A 25,615-nucleotide genomic window follows, 5' to 3' on the forward strand; every position below is an offset into this window, starting at 1 on the left:
ACTTCTAAGCGCTACACTTCTCCGGTATGCACAAAAATATGTAATCAACATGTTTTCAAGTGTTGTATAGTTTTAGGATTTAAACACATACGTTTGTAGGACCTTTAAACTATGTTCTAGAGAATAATTATTTGCAAGGCTTCTAAGCGCTACACTTCTCCGGTATGCACAAAAATATGTAATCAACATGTTTTCAAGTGTTGTATACTTTTTGGATTTAAACACATACGTTTGTAGAACCTTTAAACTAAGTTCTAGAGAATAATTATTCGCAAGGCTTCTAAGTGCTATGTGACCCTGGTACAGAGGTATTATAATCATACGTTTCTAAACGCCACATGAACATGGAATACATATCATTTATTTATAAGAGTCCAAGGGCTGTGCATCATGGGTACAGATGGAATTGTTTCACAAATGCTATTCAGAGACGGCAGAATGGTTTTGAGTGTTAATCGCCCCCTCCTGTCTTCTGCTATGATCTCAAAGTCACAATTCGAACGTCCGCCTCGCAGTGCCAACTGTTCACTCTTCCAGTGTCACCTGATTGGACACTTTATTATTTGGAATTCGGAATAAACATATTATGTACCTCTTAGGAGTTGCAAAACTGCGACACCGAGCTCTGTTAAGCGAAATGTATCCACCTGGCTTCTAAGTGCTATAAAACTCGAGTACAGGTGTTTATTTTTAAGGGTACTGAGCACCACACACCTTGAATTAAGCCACAATGTTTTCATAACTCTAGACTCTATACACAGCAGCAATAGACAACATGATTTCTATGTTCTATATGCATATAGCAACCATGTCGCGGGCAGATATTATCTATTATTCATTACGTTTCTAAACGCTATACGCATTTGGTACTGGGACTTCAAGAATAGATATTATGTATTCATTAGACGTCTAAGCACTATTTACGTTAGGTTTAAACATAATACGTTCATTAAGTCTTTTAAGCCATTTACTTTTCAAGCATAGATGATATGATAAGGCATCTAATTCATCTAAACTTCGTGCACAGGAAGTACATTCACAAGGTTTTCAAGCGCTATACATTTTTGGTATTCATAAGGTTGGTATGTGTTTTACAGCTCGGATACGAATATAATCTATTCATAAGGTTTTCAAACTATGTAGCACCCAGGCACAGACATTGAATATACTTAGTGCCTCTATGAACTATATACCTCCTCTAAAGACATTGTTTTGATGGACGTTATAACGTCATACACCTCGGACAGAGACAATGTATTCACAAGGGCTCGAAGTTACGGAATAATGTACTTATAAGACTTTATAGCTTTGTACATAGTTTTTCTAAGCGCTATACATTTGAGGTATCAAAAATGCATTCCTATGGCTTCTAGGTGCTCTACACTTCGGATATAGACACTGGTTGCAGCACTGCGCTCTTTTGACTTCGTAGCACAACTCAGTTCATTAAAGTCAATGTATTTTATGTTACATCGATGTATGCATGTCGCATGTAAGTATGCTGCATATATGTATGTCGGAGCATTCACCGGGTATGAGGCGCTATGTACAAACTTCACTCTGCAATTGTCATTCATTCAGCAAAGCTTCACCACCGTTAAGAGCTGCCTGTAGACATATTGTATCTCAATTCTTTATTAAAAATAAAAAAACAGTAGTCACATAACATTGCAGCAACATAATGCACTGGTGATGCATAAACTTATAAGCAGAACAATAACAGAAGACGAACAGACGAAAAGTCTACGAGTACTGCATGGATAGACATAAATGACCAGTCGCCTCAGCACTATATAAATGTATGCACCGAAACAAAAGAGATTATTTAAAAATTAAACTTTAAATAGATATAAACCCATTAATAATAAGTGGATACTAAAAGATTGGATCATCATAAATCTAAAAAAGCATTTGCAATGCAATAAGTCTCACATTTGCGAGAGTTTGAGCTATTGGCATTGTAAATGACAACGCCTTTTATTTATGTGTTTTGAAAACTTGCAAACTGTGTGTAAATACACACTTTGTACTTATAGAAGCAAGGCTGGCAGTAAAAGAGGCGCAGTTACTGCCGGCCTTGCTTCTCGTAAGCAAGGACTATAAACACTGCGTGTTCTTTTATCCAGCGTGATGCACGCCTCACTTAATCTTATGTTTTTGGGCATTATCTGCAATAATGGCGACTACACCTTTCTTTTCTTATGTGCAGGTCGCAGAACTTGATGTTGAAACTATACAAAACATAATATATTTTTTAAAAGCAGCGCAACACGCCACACTTTTTAAAAAGCTTGTGCCGCACTTTTTTATTTGTATATTTTCAGCCATGCATAATATGTTTTAATTTCAGCAGCACGGCACGCCGCGCTTCAACTTAAACAATAGCGGCCGTGCATGGCTTGACTAACTTAATCTAAGTGTCCTTTTTCAGTGCTTACAGCTGGGGACATGTACCTCCAACTGCAGCTGGGGTAATTAGCTTCCCTGCTATTCGAGACTTTGGCTTCCGTTTCAGCTTCCTGCTGCAGTGCTCACTCTACCTACTTCAGTTGCCTGCATCTGACAAAAGCCCAAGCGTGTCACTCTTTCTCTATTTGCGGCTCACAGAACTTGATGTTAAGACTGCACAGAACAGAATATATTTTTTTTAGCAGCGTGGCATGCTGCTCTACTTTTTTAAAAGCAGCGAAGCACACCACGCTTTTTTTTTTCCAGCCATAATCCTATGTTTTAATTTCAGCAGCCGCGCCTTTCTTCTGCTTAGCTCGCCCAACTTAATCTAAATGTTGTTTTCCAGTGTTTACAACTAAGGATGTATCCTGTCATTTACAAAGCCAATAGCTCTAACTTTCATGCAAATGCTTGTTGCTACAGCAGAGAACTTAAATGCCCAGATTTCGCCTCCAGATTACCACACCTATCCAAAGGCAATGCCCTATGGATGAACGGTCTGGTATATTTGCTTACTCTATTCCTCCACTCCCTCTCCTTCCATTTTTTGTTTGGAAACTCAGGCAGACTTCATTGATTCTAGTGGCCCCACCAAAAGCTGCACCTCACTTGCAACCTTCTCACACTGAACCATTGAGACAGCAGACATCCAAACCTAGTAATCTGGCTCCTGAAGTTAAGAGTTGGGATACCTAAATCTACCACCAGATTGTTTGACAATTCTTAAAGAAGTAAGGAAACCTACCACTTGAGCATGTTATGCAGCTAAGTGGAAAAGGTTTGTTATCTACTGTAATAATACAATTGATCCTCTAGATGAATCTATGCAAAATATTTTTGTTTTCTTTTGCATCTACAGAGTTGGCTTGGCCTACACATCAATTCGACTACACCTTGTGGCAGTAGCTGCATATTTGAAACAACATTTATCCTTATTCAAAGTTACAGTAGTTAAAGCTTTTAAGGAAAGCCTTAAAAGAATAACCCAGGGTACCACCTGCACCTGTCTGGAAGCTTAGTATTGTTCTCACAAGGCTTATGGGTCCACCTTTTGAGCCATCACACAATTTCTTTCATGGAAAGTAGCCTTTCTAATTGCTATCACTTCACTTAAACGTGTTGGTGAGCTACAGGCATTGACCTTAGAAGAACCTTTCTTTCAACTTCATAAAGATAGTGGTTCTAAGTACAAACCTAAATTCCTACCAAAGTAGTTTCTGCTTTTCAATCAGTTAAGTTATCTGTGTTCTTCCCTTAACCTGATTTAGTAGCAGAAAGGCCTCTACACACACACACACTTAAGGTCAAAAGAGCACTGTTATACTATATTAATACAACAAACGAAATTCGCAAAACAAAGCAACTTTTTGTTGCATTTGCTCTACCTCATAAAGGAAATCCTATCTCTAAATCTCGTATTTCTAGATGGATTGTTAAATTCATTCAAACTTGCTATGTTTAAGCTAAAAGAACATTAAATATACTTCCTAGAGCACATTCTACTTACAAAATAGGAGCATCTATAGCCTTTTTAGGTAACATTCCCTTAGCTGATATATGTAAGGCAGCTACATGGTCTACACCACACGTTTACCAAACATTATTGTGTGGCTGTAGTAGCACGTCAACAAGCTAATGTGGGACAAGCAGTGCTAAAACACTTTTTCAAACAACTGCAACACCTACTGGTTAGCCACCCCTTTGGGAGAATACTGCTATACAATCAATGCAAAGCATGTGTATCTACAACACACATCCCTCGAACGGATTATGTTACTTACCCTATAAACTTCTGTTCTTGACATGTACAGCTGTAGATTCACATGCGCTCTCCCTCCTCCCAGGACACCTGCGGTTGTTTCAGTTCTTATTATTCACATTACCTACGAATGGACTTCTCTGTACTACACTTACTTACTTCATTCCCACGGTCTTGTGGGAAAACAATCCAACATTAGAGTCGATGCCCATGCGTACAACAATCCAACATTAGAGTCGATGCCCATGCGTACTATCACCGAAAAGAGGAGTCACCTTACCTCGTGACTAAGAAAGACTTCTTTGAAGAAAAACAACTTGCAAACATCCGGACCCAACTCTAGATGGCAGTAGTATGCAAAGCATGTCAATCTACAGCTCTTCGCGCCAAGAACAGATACTTACTGGGTAAGTAACATTATCCTTTTCTTAGTGGTATATGAGCGCCAAGGAGATCACCTCCATTGTGTTTATGAAAGGGGTCCGTAAGGGTGTTAAAGACTATGGTGAAAGACTGGCTGATCTGCCTTCTTTTGTTGGTGAGAGGACTTTGCTTGATTGATTTTTCCTTGTTTTTAGATGTGTCCTCAAAAATATTGATGTTGATACTAGGGTCGTTTTTGAATTGCGTTTTTATTGGGGAAAACATAACATTATAGTTGTACTTTGGTCCAGGGTTTACTATTCTGTTTGAATGAGCCTTGTCGTAATCGTCTTTCCCCTCAAAGGGGCTGAGTAGGAGGTCATGCCACTCTGCTGAGGTTTCCAATAATGTTTCTAGCAATGCAATATCATGGTCTCTGGGTGGGGAGTTAAAGAGCTTGTGGGCAGGGGAGTAGTGAGCTGGCAGTCTGTGTGCCCCCCCCCCGAGTTGGTTGGTGAAGGTGGACTGTTGTGTGGGTCCCTGGTGTACTGATCGATTTCTGCAGAATGAACGTGCGCAATAACTTTTATCTGGTTATGTGGTGTTTTTGTGGTATTACCTATCGGAGTTTGTGGCAAAGTTGATTGGCAGCATCTGGATACAGCCGTGCTTTGGCTCCTGAGTGATTTTAAAAAGTCTGTGATATTTAGGCTCCCTGGTGTGTTTCTGGCTGTGGACTGATGGGGAAGTGGTCATTAGGATGTTTCCGGTGTTTTGGTTATTTCAGCTATTGGAGGGCGGTTCCCAATGGCTGCTTGTGTTTGATTACCCCCAACATAGCCCCCAAAGTAAATCTCTCCTATCAGCCAATGCGACTGTGCCTGGGCAACCCTGGCAACTGGTGCCCGGGGGTGCAGGGAGCACGTCCGCCTTGCCTGGTGGAGAGAAGTGGGGTGTATGGCGTTCATTACTTGCCTAGCACTGTCGGCAGAGACTTTTGGGCAGGTACTGATCTGGCTGGGAAGGGGTTTCTGGAGGATGGGAGGCGCTGGGGGGGGGGGATGGGGATGGAATGGAGCTGCACGCAGGAACTCAATGGGCAGCTCACAAGCCGCACCCAGCCTTGGCTGCTTCTGTGTGTGTGTGTGTGTGCCCGGGTCCACACTTGGCAGATGGAAGCTCATGTCCCTTCTCTTACCTCCAAGCCCAACGTATTCCCTTGCTTGTCCTGCAGTTCCGATCTTCTTGCCCTCCTTTAATGGCCCGGGGGGGGGGAAGAGGGAGGGGGTTGGACGAGGGGCCGAGACGTGTTGTAGGCTAATGAAGAGGCAAGAGACATAGAGGCAGTGCAGTGGAAATATCAGTCCCCTCTGGGCCACATCGCCGATGGTGTTGAGACCTGCCCCGCAGATGGTGTTGTGACCTGATTCGCACTCACCGCTGCACCTCGGTCTCGGTCTCTAACCAGCTGTTTGTGTAGGTGAATGAACGGGCTGTTGGAGTCCCACCCCACACCGCTGCTCTGTGGTCTGCAACAGAGAATGTGGGTCTGTGCTTGACTGCTCTGGTCTGTCTCGTCCCCCCCCACCCACCTTCCCAGATGCCCTGTAGCACACCCTGGACTCGCCTGTCTCCACGAGCACCCCAGTCACAGTGGCAGCACAAAGGTGAAGGTAAGGCAAGAGAAGGTGGCAGCGTCAAAGACAATGGCGGCTTAACAGCAGCAACAACTACGTCGCCAAAGGACCGTGAGGGAAAAGTCACACAGCAAGACTTGGCCCCAAACCCTCAGAACAGCTTTCACTGGTAAGAGATCCAGGTGGGCTACCCCAACCTTGGCTCAGCTCCAACTACTGCATTTAATATTTGCAAGTCACTCCTACAGCAGGCCTCACAGCCCTAAGATAGGGTGCCTTATATTACATGTGTGGTCATATCTGCATGGGCAGATATGTTCCTGTGCCGGTCAGTTTCATTTCTTCCAATTTAAGTGAACAGGGAAGCCATTCTAAAACGTGCTGGATACTTGTGAAAACGAGTTCCCCAGCTACATGATTGCATCATTGACAATAAGGATGTTTGGTATCAAACATCTCGTATTCACAAACCCACCCTTGTTTCAGTAGTGGATTTGTTAATACATGCACACAGAGGGCACCTTAGATGTGCCCCCTGTAAACCTACCAGCCTGTGGTGCGTTGACCTGACTGGTCTCTGCCAGGGTGAGGGACTTTGCTGTCAGGAGTTCTGAAACAAAGCCTGCTCGGGAAGAAGGTGTTCACACCCCCTCCATCAGGTTGGCCTGTTAATTAGCATTCCAAGGCAGGGGAGCTACAAAGGTGCCACTGCCTCTGAAATGCAAATCTTGCTCCTCTCACAGAAGAGGAAGCCGACTTCCTTTGTTCGGAGCCCTCTGGCATCTGGGCATGTGGTAAAATTAGCTAGTCAGGTAGGCGTGCCCACCCCAGGACAGTACCACCGCTAAGGGGGCCTAATCTAAAGTGGACACATCTTTTCAGAGTTAGTCATCTTTCTGATACCAAACTTGGGACTCTGGGGCAGGGTTATGCTCACTTCCCACAGGAATTGGTCATATAGGAGACGTAGTGACCCCGGGAGTTGGTAGCCCATTGGTTACAACCCTAACAGCCATAAACTAAGTTTTATGGGGTGCCCATGGCACTAGAAAATAAGATCCTTCTGACCTAAAAGAAGAATCCTGTGATGTCACAAAGAGCAGGAACTGAAGACCAAGCAACTGACTTGGCCCCACCCCTGCTGTCCTACCTGGGGACTTCAACAGTTGCATCAAAATATGACTTGTCCTGCACCCACAGTGTCCACAAAGCCCAGGAGACCTGCTATCACTTCACCCAGGAACCAAGAACTCCTTTGAAGCAGCGGACCTGCTTCCCTGCACCCTGCAGGCACCCAAAGAGACCTTAGAGGACTTCAAGACCACGAAAACCCAACGCCTAATGATACCACCGCACCCGTCCCTCCAAGCCTGAGTTGAAGTGGCCCAAAAGTTCCAGAGTGGGACCCCAGCCCGCCAGAGACCGTCCACTGTGGTTTTGCTGCTTGTGGATTTCCTGATGTCGCACGCAGCCTCTGTTTGCAGGTCTTCTCTACTGCTACTGCTCCCTGTATGGAAAACTACATGCCTAAAGGCACCTCTGCACCAGTCGCACCTGGCCTGTGAAGAAGAAGACCAAAGGTGTCCCTACATCCCAGAGGATCGTGAGGCCTGAGCCCCCCGTTGTTTCAGCCCGACTGGCCTCCTAGTCCAAGCCTGCAGCCTCTTTATGTGAAGACCGATCCCTGTAGACTCACACTGGACACCGATGCTGTTTTGCACCCCTGCACCCGGCCACCCTAGTGCTGCTCCTGGTGTTTTGCTGGTGCTGCCTTGACCGTGCCAACCACTCACCAAAACTCCTGGAGATTGGTCCCGGAAGTCGCTGTACTGTGCCTGAATGCTGTACTTGTTCTTTCTCCCATAGGATCAGATTGCAGCTTCTGAAAATTGCGCTGTTGGACTTTTTAAATGCAAAAAGTATTTCTATTGCAAAACGAACTTAAGTTATCGAACTGGTTCTGGTGCCTAAATATATATAAACATATGTGTTATTTTATAAATTTGTGTAGATCACCTTATTGAGCCGTGTGCATCATTTATTGGCTGTTGTGTGTATTTGCATATTTTTTGCACTCCTCTCTGATAAACCTAAGGCTGGTCGACCACACTACCCCCTAAAAGAGCACCTCGGGATGGCTAGAGCAAGCCCCTGTACACTCATAGGAGAACCCCTGGTCTCCTTGCACAATATATCTCCTTTTGATATATAAAGCCAGAGTCTGCTTCCTACACCCTCTGCTTCCCTTTCTGATGTTGCTTTTTATTTTGACCCCTGCCTAGGAGCTCGGCAATGGGCACCCTGAAAGGGTCTCTTCCTGCTGTTTCTACCTTATTTAATTCGCCCATTGTACATAGATTTCTCAAAGGTCTTGTACATGTGTTGCCACCTGCCCCTTTCCTTAGGTCTTAGTGGGACCTTCATTTGGTTCTCACCTTCCTCATGTGTGCTCCTTTTGAGCCCTTGCATAGTTGTCTCCTCCGGCTGCTCACCATCAAACAGCTTTGTTTAGTGTCACTTACCTCTGTGTGAGGGGTAAGTGAGCTGCAGATTTTATCATCTAAGCTTTCCTTCTTGACAATATTCCCTGACAAGTTGGTTCTTCGCGCTAGGGTCTCTTTCCTCCTGAGTGATTACACCTTTACATGTGGGACAAGCTGTCACCTTGCCCACTTTCTACGCTTCCCTCCATAGAAGAGGAGCAACTCCACCTTCTGGACCGAAAAATAGAGTTGTCGTTCTACCTGGACCGCACAAAAGAGTTTTGGGTGGACAGCCAACTCTTCGTGGGGTAGGTTGCAGCTAAGAAGGGTTGGACTGTGCAAAAGAGGACCATCTTGCGTTGGGTCATCCTTTGCATCAAAATGTGTTATGCTCTGGCAAAAAAGCAACCTCCTGAATGGTTAAGGGCTCATCACACCATAGCTAAGGGTGCTACCACTGCGTTAGCATGTGGGGGTGTCCCAGTCCTGGACATCTGTCAGGCAGCATTTTGGGCATCGTGCATACTTTTACTGAACATTACTGCCTAGACAGTCAAATCCGCAGAGACAGTCCTTTTGGCCGTTTAGTATTGCACAATTTCCTTGTCTAAACTTGTCCTCAGTCCCTCCTCTGGGGTTAGAATTGCTTGGGTATGTATTCAGAGGTAAGGAGGCTGCAGCTAGATGTCTTTATCAGAGGAACAAGTTAGTTACCTTCGATAACGCCTTATCTGGTAGAGACATGATCTATCCGCAGAATCTTTACCGACCGACCCACCCACCAATCCTCCTCGCACTGCAAACTGATTTCTAGGGTCAGGGCTGATCCCTTTCGGAGGCCTAGTTTGTATACACCAGTATAAGTGCGCTTCTTGGCTCTGCGCTTCTGAAGTGGAAAGTTGTGAAAGGTAACGGACACGCTATATAGGCTGTGTGGCGCCTATATAGGTGCCGCAAATGTCTCTTCCGAGGATGCCATGCAGAGCTGATAGACACCACTTAATGGCGAAGGGGTACTGCTCATGAAAAACTTTCAGATCCAGTTGACACCCGGGAAATTCACAGGTAAAGAATCTGCGTGTAGATATATTTTCTACCAGATAAGGTGTTACTGAAAGTAATTAACTTGTTTGTTTGGTCTCTACCATCATCTAGAAGTTATGTTTCAAATAGTTAAACGTCAATTAAACCCCTTTATGATGCTGAACATGCAAACTAATTTCAAAAAGGGGGTGGTGATGGACAGAGTATCTGAGTTAATCAGAACACTCCTACCCAGTCAACAGATCAGGGCTTGATCCATCACCGTTTTTTAGCACACTGCACCATCCCAGTTCAGAACCTGGCTATATGCAAATTAGTCTGTCCCTGGCCCAGTGCATCATGGGAACAGGGCAGACCAAACTACCAAGCCAATTCTTCACTGGAAAGGAAACAAGCTTCCGGGGACCGGTTTCTGGCATTACAGCCGTCTTCGGCCCGGCTTGCTTGAATCCTGATGGTGCAGTGAGCAGGGACTCATGTCTGAGCATACCCTTCCACACTCATGGTGGCCAAAATAATTTCAAAAAGGGGGTGGTGATGGACAGAGTATCTGAGTTAATCAGAACACTCCTACCCAGTCAAGAGATCAGGGCTTGATCCATCACCGTTTTTTAGCACACTGCACCATCCCAGTTCAGAACCTGGCTATATGCAAATTAGTCTGTCCCTGGCCCAGTGCATCATGGGAACAGGGCAGACCAAACTACCAAGCCAATTCTTCACTGGAAAGGAAACAAGCTTCCGGGGACCGGTTTCTGGCATTACAGCCGTCTTCAGCCCGGCTTGCTTGAATCCTGATGGTGCAGTGAGCAGGGACTCATGTCTGAGCATACCCTTCCACACTCATGGTGGCCAAAATAATTTCAAAAAGGGGGTGGTGATGGACAGAGTATCTGAGTTAATCAGAACACTCCTACCCAGTCAAGAGATCAGGGCTTGATCCATCACCGTTTTTTAGCACACTGCACCATCCCAGTTCAGAACCTGGCTATATGCAAATTAGTCTGTCCCTGGCCCAGTGCATCATGGGAACAGGGCAGACCAAACTACCAAGCCAATTCTTCACTGGAAAGGAAACAAGCTTCCGGGGACCGGTTTCTGGCATTACAGCCGTCTTCAGCCCGGCTTGCTTGAATCCTGATGGTGCAGTGAGCAAGGGACTCATGTCTGAGCATACCCTTCCACACTCATGGTGGCCAAAATAATTTCAAAAAGGGGGTGGTGATGGACAGAGTATCTGAGTTAATCAGAACACTCCTACCCAGTCAAGAGATCAGGGCTTGATCCATCACCTTTTAGCACACTGCACCATCCCAGTTCAGAACCTGGCTATATGCAAATTAGTCTGTCCCTGGCCCAGTGCATCATGGGAACAGGGCAGACCAAACTACCAAGCCAATTCTTCACTGGAAAGGAAACAAGCTTCCGGGGACCGGTTTCTGGCATTACAGCCGTCTTCAGCCCGGCTTGCTTGAATCCTGATGGTGCAGTGAGCAGGGACTCATGTCTGAGCATACCCTTCCACACTCATGGTGGCCAAAATAATTTCAAAAAGGGGGTGGTGATGGACAGAGTATCTGAGTTAATCAGAACACTCCTACCCAGTCAAGAGATCAGGGCTTGATCCATCACCGTTTTTTAGCACACTGCACCATCCCAGTTCAGAACCTGGCTATATGCAAATTAGTCTGTCCCTGGCCCAGTGCATCATGGGAACAGGGCAGACCAAACTACCAAGCCAATTCTTCACTGGAAAGGAAAGAAGCTTCCGGGGAACGGTTTCTGGCATTACAGCCGTCTTCGGCCCGACATGCAAACTATGCACATTTAATGTAGTTAGCCTCTGCAAAACCATTTGCATAGTTAGTATCCTCTTTGTAAATAGTGAAACTAGACAGACATGCAGAAACCATTTTTATCAACCCATGTTGTGAAACATTTAATCTGAAGTTCATTCTTGTTAATGAAATGTTGTTTTCTTGAAGTAATTGTGTTTCCTTTTAATTTCAGGGTTATTTTGAAAGCTGTAACATACATAGGAACAGAATAGCTGGATTTGAAGTAAAAGCTTTTGCCAATCCAACTGTTGTTCGATGTGAAATACACCATGGCCAAACAGGAGGCATATACGTTCATGAAAAGGGAAGAGGCCAGTTTATAGAAAACAAAATCTATGCAAACAACTTTGCTGGGGTATGGATTACCTCTAATAGTGATCCAACAATAAGGTATGTTTGAATCCTTACCCATTTCTCCAAATAAAAATACACCAATGTTTACCACTTTTTAATTCTTTAACCCCTTCCATGCTGATGACGGCCCCCGGCCGTCATGCATCACGGTGGGCGTGTTCTGATGACGGCTGGGGCCGTCATGATCCCGCCCACTCTTAAAAATGGCCGCACAGGCGCAGAATCGCGCCCGCGCCCAAGGTGTTAACATAAACCATTCCAGTGGACGTTGATCCCATGATTAACTGTTAGCATTCCTTCTGCCTCTGTTAACAAAAATATTAACACCATTTTTCAACTGCTAGTTTGTAGGAAAGTGCTTCTTTTTTAAATGGTTGCCCCCACTTTTTAAACACACCAAAAGGAATAGAGTGATAAAATATATGTTTCTGTGGCGGCACGTGCTCTGTGTGAAAAAACTGCCCTTACTCACAGTTGTGTGACATGCTTCATCATTGGGCTGCTCCAGTACACCCGCGCGCAGACCACAACTGGGGTGGAGCAATAAGGTAGGGGAAGACAAGACACAACATATAAAGAAACAGTTTGACTGGGATCACCGAAAGAGGAAGTGCAGTGTGAATTAAAAATAGCTTGGAGGTGTCACTATGTGTAAATTATATATCTGTACCCTCCGGCCAGGATTAAAACCATGAAGGATGGTGGTGAATGGAAGAGATTATAAACTCTTTACACCCCTCCCTACTGCCAGTTTGTCGACATGTTGCAGCCGTCGTTTTGTGCCCAGAAGTGGGTCCTGGGCTCTCTGTGCCACTGGATTCAAGCTATCCTGGCTAATGAGGGGGTGAAACCCCGAAAACGGTCCTAGGATGCTGGTTTCCGGTCCACAGACGACCTGGCTTGGCAGTTCGGGCTGGACTGTTTCCATGAGGCACAGGGTGAAGGCTGATTTGCATATGGCCAGGTCTAAACTGGGGTGGCATGGTGTGAGAAAGTGCCCCCTTTCTGCATGTTTGCCCCCACTTTTTGCCGAATTTCTGATGTGCTTTGACCAAGTGTGCCCTGGGCTCCTGCTAATCAGGTACCCAGTGCGTACGTTCTTTCCCTAAAACTGCATTGAAACCTAAACCCAATTGGCGAGAGTCCAGACAGGACGCACGATATCGGAGCAATATCGGGTGGAGAGGGGTACGTGCCAGGGGGGCCCTCTCTCACCCCTGTTGTTTCCCCTGGTAATGGAGCCACTGGCATGTGTAGGGCAATCGGACAAAGATTATTATAGGCTGCAGTTGTGGGAACAGAGGCAAAATATAGCACTGTACTCAGATGGCCTCCTCATGTTCCTGCGGCGGGCGGGGTAGGATCTGCCAGGGGTGCGGAGGATGGTGGACGAGTTCGGGGCCTTATCGGGCCTTAGACTTTACTTTACTTGGGCGCCCGCTGCTTCAGATATCTGGGAGTGCGCATTTTCCACTACAAGCCTTTTGGGAAGGCTTTCTGTTTCCTTGATGGGCCGGGTCTCACTCCTTAAGATGGTGGCTCTCCCTCGGCTCCTATACTTCTTTAACACACTACCATTGTGAATCTCAGTGGCCTGGTTCCGGGAACTGGATTCCTGCCTATCAGCACTCATATGCAGAACGGGCTGGAGGCGAGTAGCCCTGAGCACGCTGAAACGACCCCGAGTAGAGGGGGGCCTAGCACTGCTGGATATGGAGACTTACTATTTGGTAGGACAACTGCAGAGGCTAACACAGTGGGGGCAGTAAGCATTGACCAGGATAGAGGAGTACCACCCTTCACTCCAGACAGGATGGAGGTGTTTCGCAAACTTTTAGGAACTGCTCGGCCCGGACAGGCTAGTAGCAACGAGCATAGTGTGATTAGACGGTGTTGGAGTCGATGCCGACAGAAAACCAGGACGAAACGTCCATACTCTCCAGAAATGGCGATGTTGATACTGGAAGCCCTACCCCATGGAGGAAATTGGCGAGAAATAGATGACTGGCTGCAGGCGGGGGCTACAAAGGTGGGACATCTTTTCCGAGATGGGGAGCTGCTATCCTTTGAGGACTTAAGTGCTGACTAGGGCATTTCCTACTCTATGGGGCAGTTACGGGGGCCCTAAGGTGACATTGGGGGATGGGTACAGCGGAACCGGTGCGACAGGCCACCTGTAAATATATAAGCCTGGCCAGGGGAACCATCAAGGCGGTCGCATGTCTTAGTAGGGCCATTGTCTGACACGAGGGGGTACCATTCAGAGCTCTGTTAAAAAAATGAAGACAGCAGTGCGGGTTGGGAAGGGGGGTCCTAGTTAATTGTTTATCTGGGTAGGGGGAGGAGGGAGGGCTAATGAAACATATGCAGCATTTCATATTTGGGCGCCGAGAGGAGACAGCAGAAAAACGTACTCCAATGGAAAGGAGCCACGAGCTGGGTAATGGGATATATTGCCAATAGTTAAGGCCAGAATATATTTGGTTCATGATGTATAATGACACAGCTTGATATTAAATGCCAATAAAATCTGTTTACTAAAACTAAACCCAATTGGCATCTCTGGCCACAAGTCAGCCCCTGGTTAATGGTACCACAGATACCCAGGGCACTATGACCAGAGAAGGCCTCTAAGGGCTGCAGCACTTATTGTGCCACCCTTAGAGTCCCTGTACCCTTACACCTGCACACTGCCTTTGCAGGCTGCGTGCCTTGGTACAGAACAAAGTGAAGAGTCGACATGGCACACATCTGTGTTCCATGCCTACAACCCACTGCCCGGCATAGATCAGACACTCCTCTAGCTGGGTGCTCTATACCAGGGGTGCATGAGCCCTGTACCCCTACAGTGTCTAAGGCCATTTTTAGATGTTGTAAGTGCAGTACTGCCATTAACCGCATGCGTGCGGGCGGAATTCCGCCCGTACGCTGGGTTTTTAAAAATCGCATGTTACGTGACGAGCTGGGCTCGTCATGAGCGTGCGAGGAGGCTACGCCATGACGAGCCCAGCTCGTCATGAGCGTCTAAGGGGTTAAGAGAATCTGGTGCTGGGAGTTTGTCATTACGAACTACACAGCACCGTAATGGCTACACTGAAAACTGAGAAGTTTGGTATCAAATTTCTCAGCACATTAAACCCATACTAATGCCAGTGTGGGAATTAATGAAAAATGCACGCAGGGGGCACAATACATGCTGCAGCCCTAAGGACCCTCTTTAGCAACCATCCCCTAGGTACTAACAGGAACCCAGTGCACTTCTGTCAAAATTGCATCAGGCAACAAATGAGGACAACCATGTGAATAAGTGGCTCCTTTCTTACACTTGGGTGGGACTTTACAGGAATCCTGTTGTTTTCCAAATGACAATGCAGCTTTAACTCTCTGAAGCTGCTTTGGTGCCACGAGGCATCAAAAAGGTTACTGATAAATACATTTGTTTCCAATCAGACTTGCACACTTTGAACTTCATCTGAGTTTGAACTCGATAAGTGCAGATTTGAAAATAGCCTGCTCAACAATTATTTTTTTATAGTTGGCTTCTAAGGTCGTGTTTGGTGTTGTGTACTTATATCAGCACTCAATTAGATGCTGGTGTAGGAGAGATGCTAGCGTAGAAGCATATGTTTTAAACTTGAAAGTGTAATATGTGTTTAGATTAACATATTTTGTCTTCCTTTTTTCACTAAGGGGCAATGCAATTTTCAATGGTAATCAAGGTGGAGTTTATATATTTGGTGATGGAAGAGGACTTATCGAAGGAAATGACATATATGGTAATTTTATAAGTTAAATATTTTCCTTCTGTTTTACATGTGTGTGCTAGGCATCCTTAAACCTGTCTTGTCTTATTAGGTAATGCGCTTGCAGGAATACAGATTCGAACAAATAGTTGTCCTATCGTCCGACACAACAAAATACATGATGGACAGCATGGTGGCATTTATGTGGTGAGTTTAAAACTCCAGCTCCTAAATAAGTACGGGTTTCCTTTTTTAAAGCGAGAGATCATGAAAGTATAATCTGATAATTTGTTCTTGTGCATTTTTATTGCGTTAAATCTGTATCCGTTTATCACATCCTGTTAATACATAATGCATTGGATGAAAATGCAGAATGCTACATTAAGGCCTATTGAATTCTATATGGAAGAAGTGAATGGTGGGTTGGCAATGCACAATGAGATACATAGCTGCAAGAATATGTCTAATTTAGAGGCAAGCAAGGAAAAACTGGAACCCAGTAGTGATGGTATTGCCTGCTTGGCTCAGCATTGGAAAACAAAGGAAATATACATGTAGGGTGGGTGTGTAGAGGAGGAAACTGAGTGAGGATAGGCTTGTTTTCCTTTTGCCAAAACAAGTGAATGATGCACTTGAAATAAGTGGTGCATGTGTGGTGGAATTAATCATGTTGTATGTTGCATTCCAATGTGCATCTTCCTCCAGCAATACATTTTCTCTGGATTCACACACTTGTATGCTTCAGAACGCCAGATTGAAGGATCCTGATCACTGCATTGGTTTAATCACTTCTAATTTCTTGAGTCACTTAGGAAGGAGAGGTCACACAAACGTTGTGGCTCGGCACCTTTCATTTTCTCAGTCAAAGCAACGTTTCCGATTATTGAACTAGATGGCTTCACTGAGTTGAGGATTCTTTTTCTTGAGCTGTTTAGGTAATTCTTTTGTGATTTTAGAATAGTATAAACCCGCTCATAGGAGAGGACAGGTAATTTTGCATTTTGATAGAAGAATCCTTATTCAATTTGTTTAATCGCTGCTCAAATATTTCTTGGACACATGATAAATTTGTTTACTATTCATACTTGAAAAGAAGAATGCTTAGCCTTGCATTTTAAACTTTGAAATTGAGGGACAGTGAATCTGCCAAGCAAGTAGTAGTAAACTCAGTGCTCTCCTGCTTCTTTCTGATGCACACTTCGAAGTGCAAGTGCTGATCCACGTCCTCACCGATGCATCAGACACCCAGGAGGAGGTGTTACCGTGCTTACAGAGGTGAGCCCCGTCTCCCCTGCAAGTAACGAAACCCTAGACCATCCACGTGCCCTCCAGCACCAATACCCAGAGTACCAGACCCCTTGCAGCATCCAAGACTTGTTGGTGGTCCAATCCAGCAGAGACCCCACTGAGACCGACCAGCCAACAAGGGACATCAGCACTGCAGAAGTTCTCATCCATAGTGGACCAGCTGTCCTGGTAGTCACCTGAAGCAAGTTCCTCTGACACCTCAAAGCACCTGTGCACCTACTATGTCCCTAGGACCTGGAGACTCCCAAGACTTGAGCTCACCTTTGAGTACCGCCGGACTCGTCCCCCAGCCCCTGTCTGCAGCCTCTTTCTGTGGGCTCACCAAAAAAAGTGCCTCTGACCGCCGGGATCTGACAGACTAAAGACCACTGTACACGAGCCCCTCAGCCTGAGTCCAGAACAACTGACTATGCATCCTGGCTCAAGAGACCCTAAAAGCCCTTTGGGTTCTAACTGACCGGCTCTCCAGTCTCCGCTTGCATTTTTGTTGTCGCAGGAACTGTTTCCCATTGGCTTCAATGAGCAGCCCGACATCAAAACGCACCTCTGTATCCGGACTCCCCGGAACCGACCTAGGTGACCTGTTGGTGCTGTCCTGGACCTTTGCCCCTACTTACCTTAAGTCCTGAATAAACGTCCTGTAAATCGATGACGAGCAGTCCTGTTCTGTGTATGTTTTCCCCATTTGTTAAGATTACCGCAAATACAGTATTGTCTATTTAAATGGTAAAAACCTCTCTTGAAAAGTGCTTAACTGATCACAAAGATCTTGGTGCATAGAATAATATATAAGATAGTGTTATTTTTATAAATTGGTGTTGGATTTCATTATTGAGTGTGTCTCCCATTTATTGTGTGTACAACAAATGCTCAACACTCCCCTTTGATTAGCCTAAACTGCTCGACCATACTACTACAAAATGGAGCACTCTTGAGTTTTTAAGAAAGCCCTGTAACCCAATAAGCGTTACCTGGGAGTCGCTGCACAGTGTACGTTCTTTTAGTGCACTATATACAGAGTCAGCATCCATCACTTAAAACAGGCTATATAGTCAATCCTTTTAGATTACTTTAAAAAGTAGAAGGAAAAAGGTGTCAAACCCTTAAAAGCCATTAAAATAAAATGAAAAGTGACCTTTTAAATACGTCCTTCACAGACTTTTCTCTTAAGTGAGAGATATGATAATATATAACAAAGTAGCTGTATAGGCTGCAGCATTGGAAACCATGAGAATAGGACACTGCACCTTTAAGGGCCTCTTGACCGCCAGTGTCCCAACATGGCCTTCAGGTGGCAGTTTACTCAGTTCTTTTTTTCTAACCCATGCTGACAGGATCCTGGATCAGAGCTTTGAATTATTAAGGCTTTTTGTTTTGTTGCTCAAAAGTCTTTATCTCAGACTTTTCATATCTGAATCACTTGACATCCTTCAGGGCTTAGAGTATTTTTACTGACAGGAAATATCTGCAGTTGTTCTGCACAATCTCAACTCTTTTTGCTTCTGACCGGAGTGTGGTGGCAAAATGGAAAAAAACAGACCTGCTCAGGATCTATATCTTAAGTTTGCAAGACTCTCATGACCCCAAGATGTGTCGTCACTGCCAAACCCTCCCCAGGTGCACTTCAAGAGCGAGAGAGAAAATTCACCTCCATGGCCAGGTGGAGCTTCACAGAAGACCAAATGCCCTGGCTGGAGTGACTTCAGAATGCTGAAAAGAGACTGCTCCCTCTACCAATGCCCTTATACCCCGCTCGGCGGACTCCGGATGAGAGTGATCCAAAATGTGAAGGTCTGTCAAACTTGTTCCTGGTTGACGTCGAAAAGAGGTACAGCACCTACTTGTTAAGTGCCAGGACTGTTTAAACGTCAAGAATACTTGCAACACCATGGAGGAGAGCACCGTTGATGTTGAGAGGTAAATCGATATCGAGAACTCCATTCAACCTCAATGATGACACAGATGAAAGTGCACAGACTTCTTTCAGAGTCTGATTCAGAGTTCTCCAAGACGATTATCCATCCAATCTGACCTCTTCAGTGACCTTTCCGGATTTGCCAACACCCACTTAGGCTCCAAATGATTCCACTCCTCCCCAAATTCCACTCCACCTCAAGCCCCGCTTTGACCTGAACCAGTGATCTCACCGGTACTTCCGCTGCCAAAACCACCAGTCACCCCTTCTCAGCCACCACAGTCTTCTGCATCAGTTGCACCTACACCATGCAACCTAGATCTTGCTCCCGTCACACTAGACCTTGCAGCTATAGGTCTAGTGAGACTGAGATCCCACCATCATCATTGTCATCCAAGGTGTCACAGACGCTCACACTCAAGATGGGAAAGATACTGTACATCCAGATCAAGATTCTCGTCTTACAACGTCTTCTTCAGGATTGTATTTCCCTACCTTAATTGATTCTCCTGCACAGAGAATATCTCCTATAGATATTAACACCTTAGTTACTTTTCAGCAATGCTAACAACATTAATTTAGATTTTGAGACCACTACTACATCCACGTCGGTAATTTTTGAGACACTTTATCAATGGTCCACGGCTAGCCCACTATTGCCTTTGGTTTCAGTCCTCTTGGAACCAGCTATGAAACTTTTTTGAGTCTGCTGTAAATGCTTCTCTAGCCCACCTACGAAAGATATACGGACCACCAAATCAGGATACATATTTTCTTCTAACTGATCCAATACCAAACTCTGTCATCATTTCAGCTGCTCGGAAACTTCGTGCCATGGTTCCATCATCTACAGTACTTCCTGACAAGAAAAGCAAGAAATTGGATTCAGTGGACAGAAAGATCTGCGTAACCTCGCAGTTTCTATGAAAGTTACAAATGCAACTGCTCTCATGGACCACTATTCTTTGGAAATCCTGTCAATAGTTCATAGAAGATCTTCCTAGAGACTGATGTCAGGATTTCCAAGAGATTGTTTACAAAGGAATAAAGGTGTCAAACCAGGTTGTCAATGCTGCAGCAGATTCCTCCATTTTAGCAGCACGTGATTTTTGTCCTAGCGCTTCAGCATTCATTTTTGCTGAAACTCACAGGTTTGAAACCAGAAGCCCAACACTGGATTCTGAGCCTGCCCTTTTCAGGTAGCATTTTATTTGGCTCTCATGCTGACGGTGAGATATCTCAAATAAAGTCTAAGCTCGACACTCTCAAAGCTGTCTCATTAGAGAAAAAGAGGGAATATAGAAGACCCTATGACTGCGGATACTTCCACCAGACATTTCAATCTCCTAATTGGACTCTAGGACAACAACAACAGTCATCTCAGCCACATAAACATCCTGCTTTGTAGTCAGTCAAGATGCAAAGGAGGACAGCAATAGTCTGCCGAAGGCACTTAAACACTTAGTGACAAACAATGAGCCTTCCCGTCCCCCCTCCTCTATCCCCTACTCTGGTAGGGGAAGTAGAACACTTTTCTTCAAGAATGGCAAAAGAAAACACCGACAAATTGGTTCTGTATATTGTAGAGCATGGTTACTCTCTGATTAAATTGTTGCTCCACAGTACATTCCACCGAAGAAACCATCCCTTTACCATCGAGAAAAACTGCAACAAGAAGTCTACACCCTCTTGCAAAACAAGTGGTAGAAAAGATCCCCTCTCACCTGAATGGAACGGGATTTTATTTCTGTTACCTTCTGGTAAAAAAAGAAAGGTCTAAAAAATGACTACAGACCCGTTATAGACCTCAAGAAAGTGAACAAGTGGATTTACAAAGAAAAAATCACAATGTTGGCGCTTCACCAAATCTATCTCTCACTTCATCAGGGAGACTGGCTATGTACAATAGCCATCTAGTGTTGGGTCCGGATGGTTGCACTTTGTTTTTTCTTCGAAGAAGTCTTTGCAGTCACGCGGTAGGTGACTCCTCCTTTTGGCGATAGTGCGAATGGGCATCAACTCCATTGTTAGATTGTTTTTTTCTGCCATTGGGTTCGGATGTTAGTCTACGCGTTCTGCCTCGACACCCTTCCTTCAATTTCTCTCGGTGCGCAAGACATTCTAACTCGACGGTATTGTTTCCATTCTCCGCGTGTCGTGTTTACTAACAAAAAACCCTATTTCAATCGGAGAGCTCATGGTAGGCCGTTGGGACTACCCACGTCGGTTCGACTCGCAGTCGATGGAACGAACTATTTAAATTTTGCCCTCGGGGGCACGCGAAATACCCGTGCACCGACTTGTATGAAGTGTGTAACCTGTGCTTGTCCCTTGAGCACAGTGAACAGGACTGCAACGCGTGCCAAGCTTTCTGCTTCAAGAAGACGCTTCGCGACCGTCTGGCTTGACGTCGCAACATGCAGAGCCAGCACACAGGCTCCATTCCAGATCTCTTCAGAACTGAATCGGAGGAAGAAGCCGGCGATGCTATCGGGATTGAGGAGGAACATGAACCGATCTCCGCTTCCAAGTACGGCTCCGACCAGGATGAAGACATCCCACATGGACAGTGTACTGTAAGTATAGATCCTCCCCCGCCCCGAAATCCACCTCAACCGAAAAAGAAGGCTCCGGACCAACCTGTGCCCTCGGCCTCTAGTAGGCACCGAGACCACGCTTCCGACGCCCCTGCCTTCTGGCCCGGCACCGAAGCCTACAAAAAAGCCTTTCAGTTCCGAAAAACCTCACACCAAATTGAGCACCGAGCCTAAACCTTCGGGATCAAAATCTAAGTCCGGCTCCGACCCACAACACTCGGCACCGAAACACACTTGGTATCCAAAAACACCAGCCCCTAAACCCTCTGCACCCTTTGGCGTCGAAAAAACCACAGGCACCACAATCACCAAAAAAGCAACGTTTCGACGATCCACTCGATAAACCGGACCCGAAACCGAAAAGGCTGTACATTCATCCAAAAACTGGACATATCACTATGTAGGAAAGTGGGTATCTGTTGTAGTAATCCCCACTTTTTGCCACTTTTACTTGATGTGCCCTGGGTCCCTGCCAATCAGGTTCCCAGGGCCTGTGTTCTTTCCCCAAAACTACCCCAATTGGCATCTCTGGCTACAGGTCAGCCCCTGGTCAATGGTACCACAGGTGCCCAGGGCATGGTGACCAGGGAAGACCTCTTATGGCTGCAGCACTTATTGTGCCAGCCTTAGAGGCCCTGTACCTCTACACAGACATACTGCCTTAGCAGGCAGCGTGTTTTGGTGCCATGTCTACAACCTACTTCCCTGGCATTGATCTGTCACTCCTCTAGCTGGGTGCACTATACCAGTGGTGAAGGTACAGGTACAGGTGCATGAGTCCTGTGCCCCTATAGTGTCTATGTCCATTCTTAGACATTTTACGTGCAGTGCTGCCATTAAGAGTATGTGGTGCTGGGAGTTTGTCATTAAGAACTCCACGACACCGTAATGGCTACACTGAAAACTGAGAAGCTTGGTATCAAACTTCCCAGCACATTAAACCCACACTGATGCCTGTGTGAGATTTAATTAAAAATGCACACAGAGGGCATCTTAGAGATGCCCCTGAAAAACGACAAACCTCTGGTGGGTTACCCTGGCTGGTACACACCAGCCTGCCACCATGAGACCTGTTTCTGGACACCTAGGGTGGGAGAATTCGCTCCCTGATCCCAGAAACAAAGCCTTTTCTGGGCGTAGGTTTTCACACTTCCCCCAGGCCAGGAAGAGCCGTCTGTGGCAGGGGAGCTTCAAAGCCCTGGCCGCGTTTGTAATGCGACCCCTAGCCTCTCCTGCTATCAGGAGCAGCCCCCCTTCCTGTCGCCCCTCCTTTTCGACGGGAAGACAGGCGGGAAAAACTAGCCAGCCCAGAAGGTGTGCCTAACTCTGCCAACTCCACCCCTCAGGTAGGGGAGGCGAGGTTAAGCCCTCTCTTGCAGATGGCAGGCACTCCCCCCAATCAGGATTAGGGATTGTGCTCACTCCCCCACGTGGGGTGAGCCCACCCAGAGTGTAGTCACCCTAAGTTCAGTAGCCCATTGGCTCCTGACCTCTAGACCCCTAAATACGCCCTCTAAATACAGTATTTAGGGGGCAGCCCTGAACCAAGAAAGCAGATTCCTGTAGCCTAAGAAGTAAAAAAGGACGAAAGAAGACACCCAACAGAGGAGACTGCAGAGAATAACTCACTTGGCCCCCGCCCTACCGGCCCGTCTGCAGTTTCCGGAGATCCTGTGCCAGAAATCATCTTGTCTTGCAGCCAGCGACCTCCAGAACCCGGGGGAGGACTGACTGCCTTCATCAAAGACCGGATCGCCTGTGAACAGCAGCTCGGTTCAAAAGAAACACCAAACAAAAACTCAGAATGTGCTGAGGAAAAAAGAAACTGGACGCCTGGAACCACAAATGGACCCGTCGCCTACAGCCCTAGTTCAAGTGGCCCACTGGTCCTAGCGAGGTCCTTCAGCGCTCCAGAGTCCGAGTCCACTGTGGGTTGACCCCTCCAGGTCTCACTGATGTCGCCTGCAGCCTCTGCACGGAGACCCCTCCCCACAGCGAGTGGCCCGGTAAGGTGAAATCCGACCTCAAAAGACACCCCTCCATCCAGCCGCACTGTGCCCTGGAGAAAGGAACCCGAGGTGCACCTACGTCCCCAAGCCCTCCAACTTACCTGCCCAGCTGTTGGTTCCTCCTGAAAGTCTTCCTGGATCGAGCCTGCAGCTAAAAACGAAAATCCCCATTGAGAACAGGGCACCCGATGCCAAAACAGCACTCTGCACCCGGCCGCCCCAGCGCTGCTGAGGATGCACCTTTTGTGCTGGCTTGTTTCCCCATTTGCCCTGAGCTAAAGTCCAGGAGCTTTGCTCCCACAGCCAAGTGGTCTGCTCGTCAGCAGCTACCCACATGGGGCCTCAGCACTCTGCACCCGGCCCCCCTAGTGCCGCTGAGGGTGTACCAAGAGTGCATCACTGACCCTGGGGGATCCCTGAGTCTACCCCCAGAACCTCAATCCCCATTACCAAATACTTACCTCAAAACCAATAGCCATATTTTCCTCCATAGGATGACATTGACTGTTTTTCTGTGAAAAGTTTCCAAGTATGGAGTTTGAAAACCTAAAGAAATTCTTTAACATTGTACTGATTAACAAAAACGATGGTACTTACCTGTTTCCTGGAGATGGCCCAGTGTAGTATCCAGGTACACTACACAGTCTAAGAAAAGTAATCCCACAAGTAACTTACCTGGTATTTTACTGAACATCCCATTCAGGTCTATATACTGTATTTACATACTTAATTGGGATTTTGAATTTGGATGGGTTACTACAGTTTAGAGCCTGTTCTGGGGATGGGTGGGAAAAGGGTTGGTTGGGCTGTTTTGGGGTTTCAGGGGACTGTCAGTGTGCCAGGGGGTTTGATGCTACCGCTTTTTGCATGTATAACTCTGAATGGGGACCCTACCTGAACTGAAATGTATCACCTGGAATGTGAGGGGGCTGAATTCCATGATAAAGCGACGCAAGGTCCATGCCTATCTGGTCCGTAGGGGGATCCAGGTGGCTTTTGTGCAGGAAACACATCTTAACCAAACAGAGGGACGGGCCTTAAAACGCAGATGGCGAGGCCTTAAAACGCAGATGGCGGGGCCAATTGTTTTATACTACCTTTTCTGCCTTTGCGCTGGAGTTCTGATTTGGGTGAGAGCGGGAGTTCCATTTCAACCCCTAACTACAATGATAGACCCCGAGGGGAGGTTTGTGGCAGTGCAGGGACGCCTGGACGGGAGGGACTTGACACTATGTAGTGTTTATGCCCCAAATGTAGAACAGACTGCCTTTTTTACACGATTATCTGGGAAACTACCGACCATCTTAGCTGGCACGATTTTGCTCGGAGGGGACTTTAACGCTGTTGTAGACGTTAACTTAGATAGGTCGCACCCACCCCTAGCTCAGTCTGCAACCCATAAGGTGGCGAAGGGTAGGAGGGTTTGGCAGGACACGTGGGGTCTAGTTGATGCATGGCGGACACAATATCCTGCTGAGAGGGATTATTCCTTTTATTCTGCTCCACATGATCTCCAAGTCCGACTGGACAGTGTTTTATGCTCCCCGGATTTTCAGGGATTGGTTCGTCACAGCGAATACCTGGCTAGGACGGTCTCTGACCATAACCCCTGTTTGGTGGTGGTCCAGTGGACTAGGCAGAGACAGGCGATCCCCACCTGGCGTTTGAACCCCCTGGCGCTAGAAGACTCTGCTTTTAAGACGTCAGTGCAGGAGGGTATCGAACGCTACTTTACCGAAAATGAAGGGACGGCTTCGAGCAGGGCCCTCGAATGGGACGCCTTTAAGGCGGTGATCCGAGGAGTTTGCATCTCCTCTACAGCGGGGGCTCGCAAGACTCTGTTGTGGGACCTGGCACAAAGCGAGGATCGGTTACGCCACGCGGAACGGGCCAGCCACGCGGACTCAGAATCTCAGGAGGCGGTTTTGGCCGCACATGAAGAGGTTGCCGCGCTAATGGAAAAACTCCGCTGTTTTGACCATAAAGAATACCTCATTCGGGCTCATGCTGAGCGAGATAAGGTGGGCTCCCTACTGGCATGGTTGGCTAATCCTGTGGCCCGCGGCTCCCCGATTTTGACCCCAACTACGGCGGAGGGTATTTTGATCTATGCC

At 46.4% G+C, this 25,615-nt stretch overlaps 1 protein-coding gene across 2 annotated transcripts in view; it reads left to right on the forward strand.

Moving 5' to 3' along the window:
• The window catches only part of FBXO11 (F-box protein 11), a 501,351-nt gene that overhangs the window by 233,148 nt on the left and 242,588 nt on the right, over positions 1 to 25,615 (forward strand). For both annotated transcript variants that reach the window (XM_078649648.1, XM_078649649.1), the window contains exons 12-14: positions 11,748 to 11,965; positions 15,620 to 15,705; positions 15,785 to 15,879. In XM_078649648.1, the coding sequence (XP_078505774.1) occupies positions 11,748 to 11,965; positions 15,620 to 15,705; positions 15,785 to 15,879 (399 nt within the window). The remainder of the gene's footprint in view (positions 1 to 11,747; positions 11,966 to 15,619; positions 15,706 to 15,784; positions 15,880 to 25,615) is intronic.

The sequence above is a fragment of the Lissotriton helveticus genome, chromosome 6 (genome assembly GCF_964261635.1).
Source record: "Lissotriton helveticus chromosome 6, aLisHel1.1, whole genome shotgun sequence".
NCBI lineage: Eukaryota > Metazoa > Chordata > Amphibia > Caudata > Salamandridae > Lissotriton > Lissotriton helveticus.